At 36.1% G+C, this 16322-nt stretch overlaps 1 protein-coding gene across 1 annotated transcript in view; it reads right to left on the bottom strand.

Annotated features, from left to right (window-relative positions):
• LOC140232047 (uncharacterized) overlaps positions 1 to 16322 on the bottom strand; it is a 123573-nt gene that overhangs the window by 76401 nt on the left and 30850 nt on the right. Inside the window, exon 2 of the mRNA XM_072312202.1 lies at positions 12549 to 12605. Coding sequence (XP_072168303.1) covers positions 12549 to 12605 — 57 coding nt within the window. The remainder of the gene's footprint in view (positions 1 to 12548; positions 12606 to 16322) is intronic.

Below are 16322 nucleotides of genomic sequence, written 5' to 3' on the forward strand. Positions count from 1 at the left end.
AGGGAAATCACCCTTTTCTGATATGTGATATCATGGTGGGAAGATTTAATCAAATGACAGGGCAGCTTCCTACTTGTTTAATAATAGATAAAGCACTTGCCATCTTTTGACCTTTTTTTTTTTTGGTTCTGTCACTGGCATGGTATATCTTTTTCCTTCACATGGTTAGTATGAAGAATATCATTCTGAAGACAATCAGTACATTTAACCAGGAAGGTGGGAAACCTCCCTGATTTAACTGATGGTATTGTCTGAAATCATTACATTCGCTTTGTGAATATGGATAAATATTGAGCATAATTTCAATCAGAAATATTTTAATGTAATTGCCCATGATTCATACATGTATACAACATTTGTCAGATAGGAAGCCAAGAGAATCCAACAGTGGAGAGTTGTTGCACTTTGATTTTCAAGTGTTATCTGAAGTCTGTATCTGTCTTGTGGTAGATTTGATCAATTCCAGGCAGTTGTGTACAAACAACTGAAAAGAAACTTGGGTCAATAGGCAAATAAACATTTGCTGGGAGATGCTTGCATCAGTAAATACAGCTTGTAACTCATTGCCATGAACCTTTGATTCTTTAAAGGAAAAAAGTCCCTTCACACTCTCTGTGCTCACATACCAACCATATCACGCAGACAGACAGCATCCTGCAGTAAAAGCATGATTGATAATTACACCGAGGAGAGAATGCAGGGATAGGCATACAAGTCTCAAAGTGGCATAAGGCATAATCTTTCTCTTCTACTCCCTCACTTGACTCCTCTCCTCATTAAGATTAGAATCCCAAGATGAGTCACAAGCGACGATCTCATCTTCAATGGCCGAGGAGCTGCAAGACATTTATGGCTAATGTAAATTAACAGGGTAATTCCCTGTCATAGATATGACAATTTCTGCTGTATATGAGAACCCTCCTCCTCATGCACTCCCTGACTGGCAAGTCAGTCATTCTGTTCAAGAATCCTTCAAAACCAAACAATTTGTTCTGGAGACATTATCCTTGAATCCTACCTCCCCCCCCCCCCCACCACCACCACCATCATCATCATCCAATGAGATGATTATGTAAATTTGCACATCCAGGATGAAGAGAGTTTTTGTTTCTTTGTTTGTTTGTTTGTTTGTTTGTTTGTTTGGCAATGAAACCGTGTCCTCAAATCTCAGCATTTATTCTATTAAAACATGAATATCTGTATGATTATATGTCATTCAAAACCTGACCTTTGACCCTTAACGTTTGACCTTTGACCTTCTGGCTGAAAATTTCCAAGAGAATCTCTATTAAGTAATACATGTACATATATCAAATTTTAAAACTAATAATGCAATCATTGCATATACTAGTATATGAGGAAAATAGTAACATTTTGAGGAGTTGACCTTGACCTTTGACCCCCTGACTATTGACCCATGACCCCTAAATTCCCTATATAATCCCTGCCAGTCAGTACATGCATATGTACCAAGTTACATGAAGATACATTGAACTATTTGCGAGAAAAGTGATATTGCAACATTTTCACCTAACCTTTGACCTTTGACCTTATGACATGAAACTCTCTCTGGATAATCTTTATGCAGTAGTACATGTCTACACAAAGTTTCAAGAAAATAACTGCGGGCATTGCACAGATATGGGGGAAATAGCAACATTTTTTGCATTTGACCTTGACCTTTTGACCTTTGACCTCTTGCCAATGTCACTAAAATCTACTCAACTAATTGTCCCATCATACATCATCCTTGGACCAAGTTTGGTGAAAGCTGCTTCATCCAGTTTTGAGTTATCACGTAAACAGACAAATTTTAGGATTTGACCTTGATCTTTGACCTTTGACCTCTGTCCGATTTCACTGAAAAACTAATCAAGTAATTGTCCCATCATACATCATCCTCCAAGAAAGTTTGGTGAAATTTGCTCCATCTAGTCTTGAGTTATCGCGTAAACGGATACAATTTAATGATTTGACCTTGACCTTTGACCTTTGACCTTTAGCCGATTTCACCCAAAATCTAATCAAATCATTGCCCCATCATACTTCATACTTGGACCAAGTTTGGTAAAATTCCAGTAAATATTACTCAAGTTATCGCGTAAACGAAAGCGGACGGACGTACGTACGGACGTACGGACGTACGGACGTACAGACGTACGGACGTACGGACGTATGGACGGACGGACGGACGGACAACCCGAAAACATAATGCCTCCGGCACCACTACGTGGCGGAGGCATAAAAATGTCTGGGGAATTCTACAGAGTTTTGATTTGTATGAAAAGTACACATTTCCTCAACATGATAATGGCATACATTCAGAGTGATATTATTTCCTCTGCTTTCTGAAAGATGCAATACATCAAGTGCTCTGTAACTATGCTAGAAGAATTAAAACATGTTGAATTCTTTCCATATTTTCTTTATGTTGTCCTGCAGTGATGTCAAGAACTGTTGTCTAATTTTCCTCAAACTTCACTGGTACGTTTTACTAATATTTCTGCATTGACTGTATCTAGATATATATTTGGCTATCACTCCTCTTTAATATACTCAGTATAATATTAGAGATTAATATCTGGGTTGGGTAATCAAATATAATATATATATATATATATATATATATATATATATATATATATATATATATATATATATATATATATATATATATATATCTGGATAGTAATCACTGAGACCTGTGATTAGATTACTAGATCCAAATCTATCGCTCAACAAAATGCAAGTTCTATGAAATTTCAAATAGCTGCACTGAGATATATACAGGCACTTGCCCAGTCAACCATTAAGAATGTATTTAAATGTAGAGTTAATTGAGCAATATTATATCTGTTAAGATTACTATACCAGGGCTCTCCATTTATCTTTTTGAATTTACAGTAAAAAAAAAAACACACAGTGTTTTAACAGCATGAGAATATGAAACATGAAAAAAATAGTTTTTCATGTTTCCAACATCACCAAGCATGTCATCATAAATGTTACTTTAAAAAAGAAAACAGGTCTACATTAAACAAGACATTGCCTGTTCACAAGTGCAAAAGGCTTTAACTTTACTTCTGCCTCTTTACTTCTTCCTACTCCCTTCTGCCTCTCAACTGGTATAAATTGTATACTAGGGTGAAACCAAAATATCATTAACTAGGGTTAGGATTTTGGAAAGAAAACATTACTCTAAAACTTGACAACTGATCCAAGCTTTGAAATTAATTTCTTTCATTAGTAAACCCTCATTCTGCCTTATTCTAAGATTCTATCAGCACCACTGAAGCACTCTTAGCTTATGACCTATACAGCATATCACTGTGAACCCATACTTTTATATTGTACTTAATTTTTTTAAACATTTTTTCAAAGAATTATGTTAGCTAATTAGACAACATGACTAAGAATGCTACAAAGAACTCCAGTAGTTGCCATTTTGGTTTTAAAACATGGTATCTTTTCAGTTTTCTTTCATTTCAACTTAGACATTCTTTTTTTACCAATATTCTCTGTTCTAGACAAAACAGGAAAATAAAAGTCACTAATCATACTGAAACTACATCAAAACAAATCTTAATGGCATGAAAACCTCAACCTAACCTATCCTCTGTTAAAAAAAAGAGAAAAAAAGAGGAGAACTCAAACAGAGACAGTGCATGGTGTTGAGTTCAATTTGAAGTTACTGTGGAGGTGGAGCGATTGAGATTACAAGTTAATCTAGGGGTCTCACCAGAGACATTATGCTGGGCGATACAGACACTGCTAGTCACACATGAATACCCAGAGATATCTTGAAGTCAAAGCCATTTTCAAATCCAGACAGATCTTGCAAGTTTGCCACATACGGGGTCAGCTGGATTGACACTTGCCTCAGTCACAAATCATTTCTGGTGCTGAAACACTAGAAAAACCACTTCATCTCACGATTGAAACGTCAGGCCAGGGACCCAGGGTTCGTTAATCCGCCTTTCGCTACCCCCGGAGTGTAAGACCCTAGTGGCAGTGGGTACTCGGTATCGTGGGAGCGAGGGCGGTTCAGTTTCGCTGGCCTCCCCCTTGTATGCAGGTGGTTTTATGCAAGGAAGCCCAGATGCAGCTCAGTGTGGGGAGAGAAAGACATCAACTGGGGCTTTGAGAAGTGTATTTGTCCGAGGTGCATGAAATCAGCCATGGCACATAGGTCATAAATACAGGACACATGACCATAGATACTGTTTAAAGATATCACATGACTTAATGTTCTACTTGACATGGTTCAAAATTGACTGCCAATACCTATCTACTTGAAACATTTAACTCCATGATTATCAACTAGTTTTTGCAAAAGAAATGGTGAAAAGAAAAAAAAATCATATACCTAAGAAAATGCCAGTGTGAGAAAACAAAGTGGCCCCCAACTCTACATGTAGTTAAGCATATATATTCTGTTAGTAATATACCAATAAGATTTAATTAAAAGTTTAATGACTTTAGCTCTATTGAAAACATAATGAAGATGTGTGTGGAGACTAAAGTGAGGGCAAGAGAAAGAGATGGATTCAAGGACTAAATGGTTGGGTGTTAACATATTGAAGACTAGTCTGGGGTGCACTCAGGCAGGTGTCTATGGGAAATGCACATTAGAGCAAAATCAGCTCATTCTCAACTACTTAAAGAGATTATCCAACTCATCATCAAGTAAGAGGTTTGCTTGATGACCATAGAGTCATATCAAACAAACATGACAGTGAAGAAAATTAATGGATGTCACATTTTATATCAGTATGGTTAAAAACATCCTATTGGAATAACTGTGACATGGTATCACTGTTTGGAATACTTGATTCTACCAAACACATGCTTTTTTTTTCCATGAAATGTCCAAATTCCTTATTCCAAATTCCTTATCCAATATATACAAAACCCTTTCTAATTTTTCATGTCTGATGATAATGAAAAAATTGAAATTCCATATCAATACAGGTACATTTTGCACTGCAGTTACAGCAGACTTGAAACTGATCAGGGAGTGTGACGATATGTCATATATAAATGCCTAAATATATCTACTCATTTGTTTATGTCACAGGTTTTGATAATGAATGCAGCAATTTAAACTTACAGCTTTCCAGGCTTCACAAACAGACTGATTCCTTGTGGTCAATATTTAGTTATTTTCTTGCCAAACATTATTCAAGCAATATTGGGAATTACAAGTCTTCTCTTTGAGGGTTATCATCTTAAGTAAACTTCCCACAGTGTGGGAGGAATCATATCTGTAGTGAGTGCCACTGCAGTACCAGCTGGTACATCAAACTGAAAAAACAAAACAATCCCAGCTCCAACATTGGAATATGTAACAAGTGTTGACTAAAGTCCAGTTGACTTGTCTGTCACAATGAAAAAAAAAAATCAGATAAGCTATGTATAGTAAATTCAGCAAAGTAGAAGACAGTTTTTTAGGGTTTGCTCACTCATACTTCAGCACATTTAATTATGATACTTTCCACCCTGAAACAATTTAATATATTTTACTTCCTGGTGGCATCAGATAGGAGCATCGTTACATTCAATCTGATAAAAAATTATTTGCACTCATAGCTTGAGAAGACTAACATCTTAAACACTTAAAACCTTACATTATAAAGAGTCTGATAAAACATCAAAGAGGCATTTTATTTTGACAGTGGTGGCCAAATAATTCTGTTGTCTATGAGATTAGCAGTGAGAGAAGCTTTACAGAACAGAAGAGGCTTTCAAAATTCTTTTTTTTTTAATTGCTGCTTTCAACATAATTATGAATTTCCTGCATCAAGACAGGAAGCAGTTTACCGTCATCTACTCATACACATTCCAAATTTGTATCATACAGACCACTTCAGTCTAAAGAGTGAAAATCTGAGTTAGAAAATTCAGAGGAACTCATCATATACCATACAGGTTAATTGTGTACTGATTTATTCTGAAAAAAAAAAATAGATAAAAAGAGAAAACTTGCAATTTAGCACAAGCGTATTCATAATGGAACAGAAATCTATCCTTAGTGTATATCTTCCAAATTAGCTGTGGACCAAAACCTATCTAAATTTCATTTCCTCTCATCCATTCCCATCAAATATGGCCAAAAAAGGGAAAAAATATGAATACCTTTGATTTCATTGAAGGAATGGTATAGTTTTGGTTTAGATGGGGCTTCAGATTTTAACTATTTTGAGAGATAGATTTTTTAACTATTTTTGAGAGATAGTGAGAAATCACTTATGAAATACAAAAGAGCATCTAATTTTAAGATAAATTCAAAGTTTATTTGATTAAAGAAAGATCGGTTTTGAAATGGCTGAACCAAAAACATAATTAAAGTTGGTCCAACTTTTATTAGGACCACTTTGTTTTTGAAAATCTCATCCATTTCAAAACTAGTTTTCATCAAATAAACATTTAATTTCTTGTAGAATGGCATGCTCTTTTCGCTGAAAAGATTCTCCTGATTGGAAAATCAACTAGATGAACGTTCCTTTTTATCACAATCAGTGGAAATTTACCTTTGCTTGATAAGACTTTAAATTTCCACTGATTGTGATAGAACGAACGTTCATCCGGTATGCTCTTTTTTTTTTTTCATAAGTGGTTTCTCATTATCTCACACAAAAGTTAAAAATTGGAAGCCCCATCTCAACCAGAACTATACCTACCATCCCTTTGACCCTCATATTCCTATCCTACATGTTGTCTGTTCGACCAAATAAACATCTGACACCAGTCCAGTGTCTGAAGTCACATATCAATTTGATGTGACCTGTTAAAAGTCTGTAAAAGTTTCAGAGTCTCAAGTAGAATGGGTTAACACAAACAAATTGTTACACCCCTAAAAACAGGCTCACACTGGTACACATATGTTCAGTGAAAATTGCTTCTCAAATCATCAGCCTGCACAAATTTTTGTTTCTGTCAACAAAATCAGATAACTACATCAAATGCTACCTTTTTTATAAGAATATAATGGAAACAAATTCTATGTAATTCATTTACGCGTGTAAATATCATATCTATACCGATATTACAATGGCTAATATCTTTATTGTGTATAATGAAAAGAAATTATGTGAAAATACTAATACAGACAACAAGGCCAGGGATGTACCAAGCTTTTATTATAATCAAAGAAGTTATACATGTCAAGAGGTGTGCTGGTCCAAACAGACCAGAAATAACAGAAAACTATCGAGCAGAACATTTATTTATACTTTTCCTTACCGGAATGAGGCCCAAAACTAGCGCAAGTGTTGTTTTTCTTTCATTTCCCTTTGTAACTGCTGAGTACCCTTTAAAAGGTATGTCCTTCAGTACTTGTGAAAATGTACTTTAATAACAACATCAATTGTAATACATCACTGGCTGGCATCTCTTTTTATTTTGTGGTATCCTACTCTGATATCAAAACAGACCTCTGAGCATTTGCTTTCTGCTGCAATACGTGGGTTTTGTATATAATTATCTATAGGCTTTTCAAGCCTTATCTCTGTTTATCTAGGCTGTATTATGACTATATCACTGCCTCCTACACACATTTAGCTATCAAAGGATTTCTATTCAGGAATGGGTGCTCAGACATAAAGTTCTCGCTCAATTAACTTGTTAATTAATCTTATAGAATCTCAGGCAAAGAAGTACATCAAATCTTTTCTCATTCATGCATGTTTGAATATGTTGAATAAATAAAAACACACCCCTTCTGATGTGTGCATGCTGGATTACTTTTAACAGGTAGCTTTGTGGTTGCTGTTTTGAATGTCATAACACATTTTTCAACAAGTATGGGATGTGCCTCTTTCATGAGGGATATGTATAGGTATTCACAATGAATCCAGTTGATTTTTCAAAATTAAATACTTGATTCCTAGAAAATTTGATACTTACAACTGAGGTTATACAAATGAAAAATGATTCATTTCAACATTTCCATCACAGGCTCCTTCACATATTTTTGAAATCAAAGGGACGGTACAGTACTGGTTGAGGTGGGGATTCATGTTTTGAACATTCCTAAGTGAGATAATGAGAAACCTCTTATGAAATATGAAAGAGCATGTAATTTTAAGAAGGATTCAATGTTTCTTTGATGAAAATTGGTTTTCAAACGGCTGAGATATAAAAAAAAGTGATAATAATAAAAGGTGACAGGCCACGCCTATTATTAGGATCTCTTTGTTTCACTTTGTTCTTGGATATCTCAGCCATTTCAAAATCGATTTTCATCAAATAAACTTTTGATACCCCTTAGAAATAGAATTGCATGCTCTTTGACATCTCATAGAGTGGTTTCTGAATATCTTGCAAAACTTAAAAGCTAAATCCTCACCTCAACCAGAACTGTACACACCCTTTATTAAAGCTATCTACTATCATACGTAACAAATTTAGAACTAATCAAAAACTGAAAGAAATGGACATTTTGTGTCTCCTGTATATGATTCTGACTGTTTCTTCTTTTCTTTTTTTTTTCTTTTTTTCTTTTTTTTTTTTTGGGGGGGGGGGGAGGGGGAAGAATTCAAGCCGAATATCTTATACCACAAATCTTTATCATGAATAATTTTATGAGATAAGTACTGATGTTCACATTAGCTTTTCCTACCCTGTAGTGGTGACTCTGTGACTGAAATGCAGACATGTGCTGTTCCATACTAGGAAGAATGTAAATACATCATTGCATTTAAAGTAAGAAAGCTGTTAAGCCCATAGCACATAACACAGTGTGTTGTTGCTTGGGTATCCTGCAGCCCCTCTACTTTACATTGACTTGTGTGCCAACAGGAAACTTGAAGAATTAGGTCATGGAATACCCAATCTGCTTCCTCCAATACTCATTCCCTGAGTCACATACCTAAAATACCTGGTCTGCTAGAATTATGGGGAAACAATGCTCCACCATGCTCACAACATTGTTTTTAAGGCACATTCTTTCCCCTTTTCTGATACTCTACAATCGAGAAGCAGACATCTTCAAATCATGACAACCATTGCTATAAACAATGGTAAGTGACCATGCTGAGTTTTTCAGCCCTGGGGAAAGATTTAAAAAAATATGAAAATGGAGGTACATTACAGTCTCTTCTATATGTTATTTAACACACCTGCATCTTCACCCCAAATGAACTATACCTTCACTCAAATGGACAGTAAGTAAGTTAGGCATCTTCATACATGTCTTCAATTTGATATCAAGTCCCATTTTCTCTTCTTCTACATGTCAGTATGTGCACGCTGTAACACATTTTATATTGCAGTAAGGTTTTATAGATTTTTTGTTCTTTTTAGGGCAGATCTGAAAGGAACTGAAAATTATGTACATTCCAGTCTGTGATTTAGTTGTTTCTTTGATAAGCAAAAGCATCTATATGCTTTGATAAATCATCCTTTTGACATTATTATACCAAGTGCTTAATTACTGAATGTAAAATTCCATAGTCTAACTATATCTTATTTATTTATGTAATTCTGCAACCAGAGAATCAGTTTCCAGTTCTCACTAAGCTACCATTCAGCATTATCTCTACATCAGATCTTGCTTGCTATTCATCTTATGTGTGTCACATTTATATATGTTCAACCAATAAAAAGATTTGTTAAGGAATAATCATGAAGTCTCTGCAACTGAGACGCTGGGATAAAAACTGCAGAAAGGAAGACTAAAAAGGAGCAAAAGCACTGAAGAAAACAACTGTAAATAACGCATGCGACTTTTCATTCACATGGAATACTGTCTCACATTGAACTACAAAAAAAAAAAAAAAAAGGACCAGTGTAGATATTTATGACGTATATGACAAAAGGAAACATGCCATGTGTACAATACAGTAGATGTCTCAGCACTGCAAACTGCAGACAGACGGAGAGCCTACACTGTGAATATGTCATGTTGCACAGAATGCTGTCGAGAGCACATAGGTCACAGAACAGTGACCTCGTGAAACTGACTTGAATCAGACTACTGGTATCAACAAATTTCTGGGCGCTTACCCCGGAAGAGAAGACATCTTGGATGTCAGAGGGGCGTGTGCAATGGATTCGACGCAAGTCGCTCCAAGCATATAATATAGTATTTTTGCAACAAACCAGATTTGATTGAGAGACTGTTGAAATACATGAGACTGGTTCACATCGCTATCCGACGCATCAAGAGATTCTCTTAACTTTTTTGGATACATTGGTAAATTTTTTAACAAATCAAAGGAAGACAAGCTAAACCATCAAGGAACTTTCAAAACTCTGGGTAAACTAATACACCGTACCAGATATGCTGCAATTTTTTTCTGGTAATATTAGGCCTATAAGTTTGCCCATATTCCATTCTTTCTCAAAAATACTGGACCAGTAAATATGCAGCATGGTACAGCAGTCATTTGGAAGAGATGTGAGAGACACCTCAGGTATTTAAGAAAACAAACTCTGAAGAAATGCATAGCTTGTTATCTCTACCTCACTAAATCATGTTATGAAAGTAGCTTTGCATTAGACTGAAAATAAAAATGCCCCAGTAAAATTGAAAAGAACCGCTACCACAATATTTTCATGCTTGATATATCATTTTACATCTTTGTCATCATACCAGGATTTACACTCATCTGACAGTTTCCTTGATTTCTTTTGGTAGTCACTATAATAGGCTAAGTATTGGATTAGGTTTAGCATCAATTTATCACCATGAAGTCTCACATTAGTGCATAGTCACTTAGTGCATGGAATTAAGGAAGAAAATGATTTTATCTTATGAACATTTACATTTATCTTATGACTATCCATGGAAAATATCAAATGTGGATAGAAACAAGAGAAATGTTGATTGATGATCTACAGTAAAGTGAATAAGCAAATAAATCATAAATATAATGACCTTTTTCATATAGCACTTGTTAAATGAAGTCACAAACCTACTAAGTGGTATACATATAGACATGTTCACATCTTAATATAATGTTAAAAACATAGATAATCATAAAGCAAATAATATTGACCAAATGTTATATTTTCACCATGTCTAGGTTGTGAGAACTGATACTACTTCATCCACAATGAAAACGGTGATCCAAGCAAACATTTCCTGGAAATAGTTTGATAATATCATTTTCAATATCTTACAGACATGACATTAGTTTACATCTATGTTTGATTGTGGAGTGCACATAACACAGAAAAAACAACTATGATGACACTGCTTTCTAAAACATATTACATCATGGAAAATGATATGAAGCATCTTGAAATTTAAACACTCAATAACAAACCACATACCAAAAAGTAATCAGGTTGAGTGATACTTCAAGAATTGCCATATTACATGTTTCAGATGAACTCTTATCTGTATGTTTATTAATGATGGGGTTACTTTGATAGAGATAGAGATATAATCTAGTTAAAATTTGTTTCATTTTGTGAGGCAGCTTGTGAAAAATGATGTTTTACAGCAGTCAGATTGTGCTCTTCTCGACGAACCTGCCTCATGTGGCAAACTAAGATGGTGGAGCTTCATTAATCTATCAGAAAACCATCAATGGTTTTGATGATTTTTCTGTTGCAAAACTCACTTGACACTTCTATGATCCATTCATTACCCCCCCCCCCAAAAAAAAAAAAAAAAATCCACTTAAACTCAAAATACACTCATTGATAGATGAACATTTATGAATCTTAAACAATCCTTGTTGGTTCAAATAGTTCAGTCTACTTTGAAGATTGGTGGGGAAAGTGTAACTATACAGGTAGAGGGAGGTTTTGCATTATTTTAATCTTATCTGCCCTTTTATTTAGAATCATTCTATATAACTGCAAATATAACAACTTCATGACAACATTAGCGTAAAGTCAGCCTGTAAAATCTCTGCATTCCTCATACTTTGATAAAGCTAGAGTTAACAGACTTTACAGAGATATCTCAGAATTTTTTCTTTCCTCTCTTCCTTTTTTTTTCCTCTTTCTCTCTCTCTATGAATTATATATATATATATATATATATATATATATATATAAATGCATATACAAATGAAATATCATGTATACATATTATATGAACTATATTACTCCAAAATTATCAAAATAAGAAAAAAAATGATCTCATACTTTTGCAAATGAGATCTGTAATCATTACTATATACAACAATTCTAATTAAAATGGAAGTAGTAGATGTATTGAAAGAGAGTTGGTTGTTGCTATGATACCTAGAGTTATTTCAAAGTTCTTTATTTAACTTATTTTCACATGAATGGGGTTCGGGCCTTCAAGGAATTTGTACTGAAGAGGTAAAGGAGAACAGTTTGGTGACCAGAAATGAAATCCAGAGAAGTGCGCGTCGGGCTAATAGCAGTACATTTCAAGATGCTGACAAGTAGCAGAAATCAAGGCTGCTTTTCTCACATTTCAGCTGATTTGAAGAGACTGCTAATATCAGTTTTGAGTCGTTTGTTGCACTGTGGACTGTGCATACTGTCTTATGACACAATACAAAATGAAGGCAGTGAAAACTGCATCACAAATTTCGGTGAATATTTTGGAGTTTCTCACTCACCTCGCATTCTTCTCGCTCCACGACTCGATGTCGTACCCGGGATCAGCTTGAGAAATGCTGCAAAGTGAATGAGAAAAACGCAAGACAGGAAGGTTAGTGACAAGGACGTGTTTTAGTGCTTTTGTGAAGGCACATATGAAGTGGGTCTATGATGATGAGCCTCTTCTAACGAGACAGCCGCCTGGGAATAGGGGTTTGTATTTACAGGCACGTATGAAAACATTTTCAGGGGACATAGTACGCGAAGACGCGACCCGAGTACGTGTCAAAATCTCGTGTCGCATGCGGATGATTAGCCAGGGAGACCGCCCGCGCCGTTGTCTACCTGTGGCCCGTTCTTTTCCAGCCACTGCTGAAATCACTGCGACGTTTGATCACGTACGAAATGAGATGTCTTCGGTTGAGGAGTAGAGTGGGTGAGGGAGAGAGACGGAGAAAGGAAATTATGAATGGGATGGTTTGGAGGTAGGTGTATGGTCATGCACATTCGATATTACACAGCTTGCACGTGTCGGCTAGATGCAGACGACACGATTACGTGCACGAATGCTAGATTTTAGAATGTGGATACGGGACTTGGCAGCCGTACCTTGCCGGCGCCACGGGGTGAAGTAGGGTGAAATTCAACAGCGAGTGCGTAGTCATCGGGGCTCTCTCTCGCCTTTCCTCGTCCAACAAAAATTGTTTTGATTACGGTTGCCGGCTCGAATCGGTGAAGAAGGCGTGTTGGACATTCTGTTGTCGGATGCGAGAAGGATAACGAGGCCAGTGCTTACGATCGCCGATGGTATCGGGGCTCGCAAACTCCTTGGTATATCTCTGCGAGCCCGCTAACCCAAACGTCAGATGTCAAAGCGCAGAATATATTCCCGATTGCCCGTATACCGTTGGAGCACCGTAGTATGTGCACATGTGTATTGTTATCAATATATTGCGCTACGTTGGTCTGCTGAGCAACATTGAACACATGCATCCATGTGTCGCATACGTTTAGATTTGAACGTGACGTCACGCACCAGACCATGCCTTCGCGTGACCTTAACCGTGACCCGACGCACAGAAATTCGGATGGTTTGACAGGGTCCCAGTCTACATTCTCATCATCCATGTTATTTAGCCGTAACATAACTTACATGTCCGCTGACATGCACGAAATATATAAGCCTGTTGGGGCTCTACATTATACTGTTACTGGTAGTGGTGCATGGTGCACATAATCACCATCTGCGTGGAATCTCGGTCAATGTCATCACCGTAAGGTGAACACAAAGAACAGAAGGTAGACGAGACAGATTTTAAGACTGCCATAGGGTATTATTTTAAAGATAGTGATTAGCTGGATGTCATCGAAGAAATTGTCTGTAGTGGAGTCGTCATTGGTGCAATTTACCGCATAATATATGATAGGGGTAAATAAAACAAAATATATATATATAAGGTCAACCAGAGACGGCTCATATTAGATAACGTTTTCCACATAACGCATGTGACTCAAAATGTGATTGATTCTCTGACAGCAAGTTCTATAAAAGATAGAAATGCGCTGTAAATATATACTACTTGAAGGCGCTATGCATAGAGAATGTATCAATGCAGTAGTCGGTCATTTAACACAGGACAAGCAGGTTGTATGATTCGTTGTTTTGTTTTGTTTTTAATGTGTAACAGATTTGAACCATGCGTGGAGGATGCTACAAGCAAGTTCGGTTTAGAAGAATGAAACGAATGAGGAAATAATGAGAGAAATCAGAGAAGCTCCCCCCCCCCCCCACAAAAGAAGAAAAAGAAGAAACAGAGTAGAAACAGAGTATGAAGCGGAAGAAGGAGAAGAGAAGGAGAAAGGAGTGATGCAGAGAAGGAAAAATGAGAAAGAAAACTAAGTTTAAAGAAAGAAAACTAAGTTTCATATATAACGACAGCATAACATGATTTGTTGGGGATTTTCCCTGCTGTACATAGTCATAAGAGTTGAAAAACAAGGCATACGGGAGATCTACAGCAAGTGTTTTGCTTTGCTTTGTTTTGTTTTTTTTATCATGTTGATTGAAGAAAAACAAAATCCTGCAAAATGACATGTCATTAAGGGCTTACATCGTGTAAAAAGTTGAAACAGTTTCATAATTTTTTTTTTTAAATCACAGTGAAACTTCATTTCATAGTTTGTCTGCTACACAGCTTTTTACATCACTGTGGTCTTTAGACCCGTAGATTACATGTATAAGGTGTTTTCCCAATTTTTGTGTACTCTGATATCAATCATGACTCAAGAGCTATATATGTGTGGTGAAAAGATTGACAATTGGCTCCTTAACTGTGAAACTAACACACTCGACAACTTCCATGTTTTATAGAATTTTTATATAATTTTAACACTCAACTATAACAGAGCTGTTTAATGTCTTGCATCTCGCGTCTAAAATCAGCTCCATGCACTAACAGGTGTTTTCCACACCCCACCAATGATGATACAAGAAGAGTTACCTTTCCCTCCACACTGTTCTCTTTAAATCGCTGTGGAACCAATATCGATGAAGAAAATTATACACGTAACAGTCAGTATATTGATGGGCCTATATTTTAAAGTCAGTTTGTTTTATAATAGCATTATCAATATTTCAATATTATTTGCCCTACACGTCACCACATATTAATTTGTATGTTTGTTTTGGCAACAAATGATCATTCAAAATAACATCAGTGCGATAACGTTTATTGAAATTAGTCTTGACTATGAATTTATACAAGTAGATTGCTGAGATGAAAGGCTAATGGCTCCATCTCGCAACAGCGTTTATGGTGGTAGCGAGGAAACCATCAGAGTCTATTTTCATTACAACAGCTTTTAATTCCCCTTTATACGTTATCATGCTTTCACTATAAAAGTCACACACATGCTTAGCTAGTCCGGATTGTCTTCACACTTCAATCGGTTGCATTCTATAAGTCAGTGGTTACCATGGAGACACACTAACAGTCCTATATAGAATTTGAGTGTATCACTCTCCTTGCCAGCTAGAAATGCACCGATCAACTGTTCCCCATACAGACAACAGAGCTTTCAACTCGACATCTAAGGATCACAGACATGTCCCATTTTTAGACCGTGCTGGAAATGATAAAAGGGCATAAGTCTCTTAACGAAGTGCCTATAAAATGACTGCCTGTTCTGCTATCCGATGGGGTAATAAAAACAGATGGACGGACATGTGTCACTCAGTTGTGTCTCGTCATAATGATTGATAGTCTTGAGAACTTGATTTTAACACTGACATAAGATAGGTGACGATATGCGGTAATTTGGCAGTCACATTACACTTCCAAGGGAATGAATAGGTGGTCACTCCGACTGCCATTTTTATTTGGGACTCATTTTAAGGATCAAAAGGATGACAACATGTACTGCGAAGAAGGAAATCATTAATCTACTTAGAGTGTTATCCCCTCCGTTCACGTGGTGTTCAAGTTGCCTTTTACAAAGAATAAAATCAGGCAAACAGAATTGTAAAGATTTCATCAAAATCAGACTTAAAGAGATTGTCATTGTATTTTTTTAAAGTTTTAAGCCTATTATGTTTTCACGAAACATAAATAGGAGTAACCCCATAGTCATGTGTATAAGTTTAGAGGAGGCTCTCTTGTCACCGTCTCACCAGTATTCCATTGTACTGTACACAAATCTTCACGGTTTTTTTTTTTTTCATAAAAAGCACTAAAAGTAGTTGTATATTTTGCTTCAAGTTACTGAAGTCTTGTGATATCTAGCAAAAATTACAT

The sequence above is a fragment of the Diadema setosum genome, chromosome 1, assembly GCF_964275005.1.
Source record: "Diadema setosum chromosome 1, eeDiaSeto1, whole genome shotgun sequence".
Taxonomy (NCBI): Eukaryota; Metazoa; Echinodermata; class Echinoidea; order Diadematoida; family Diadematidae; genus Diadema; species Diadema setosum.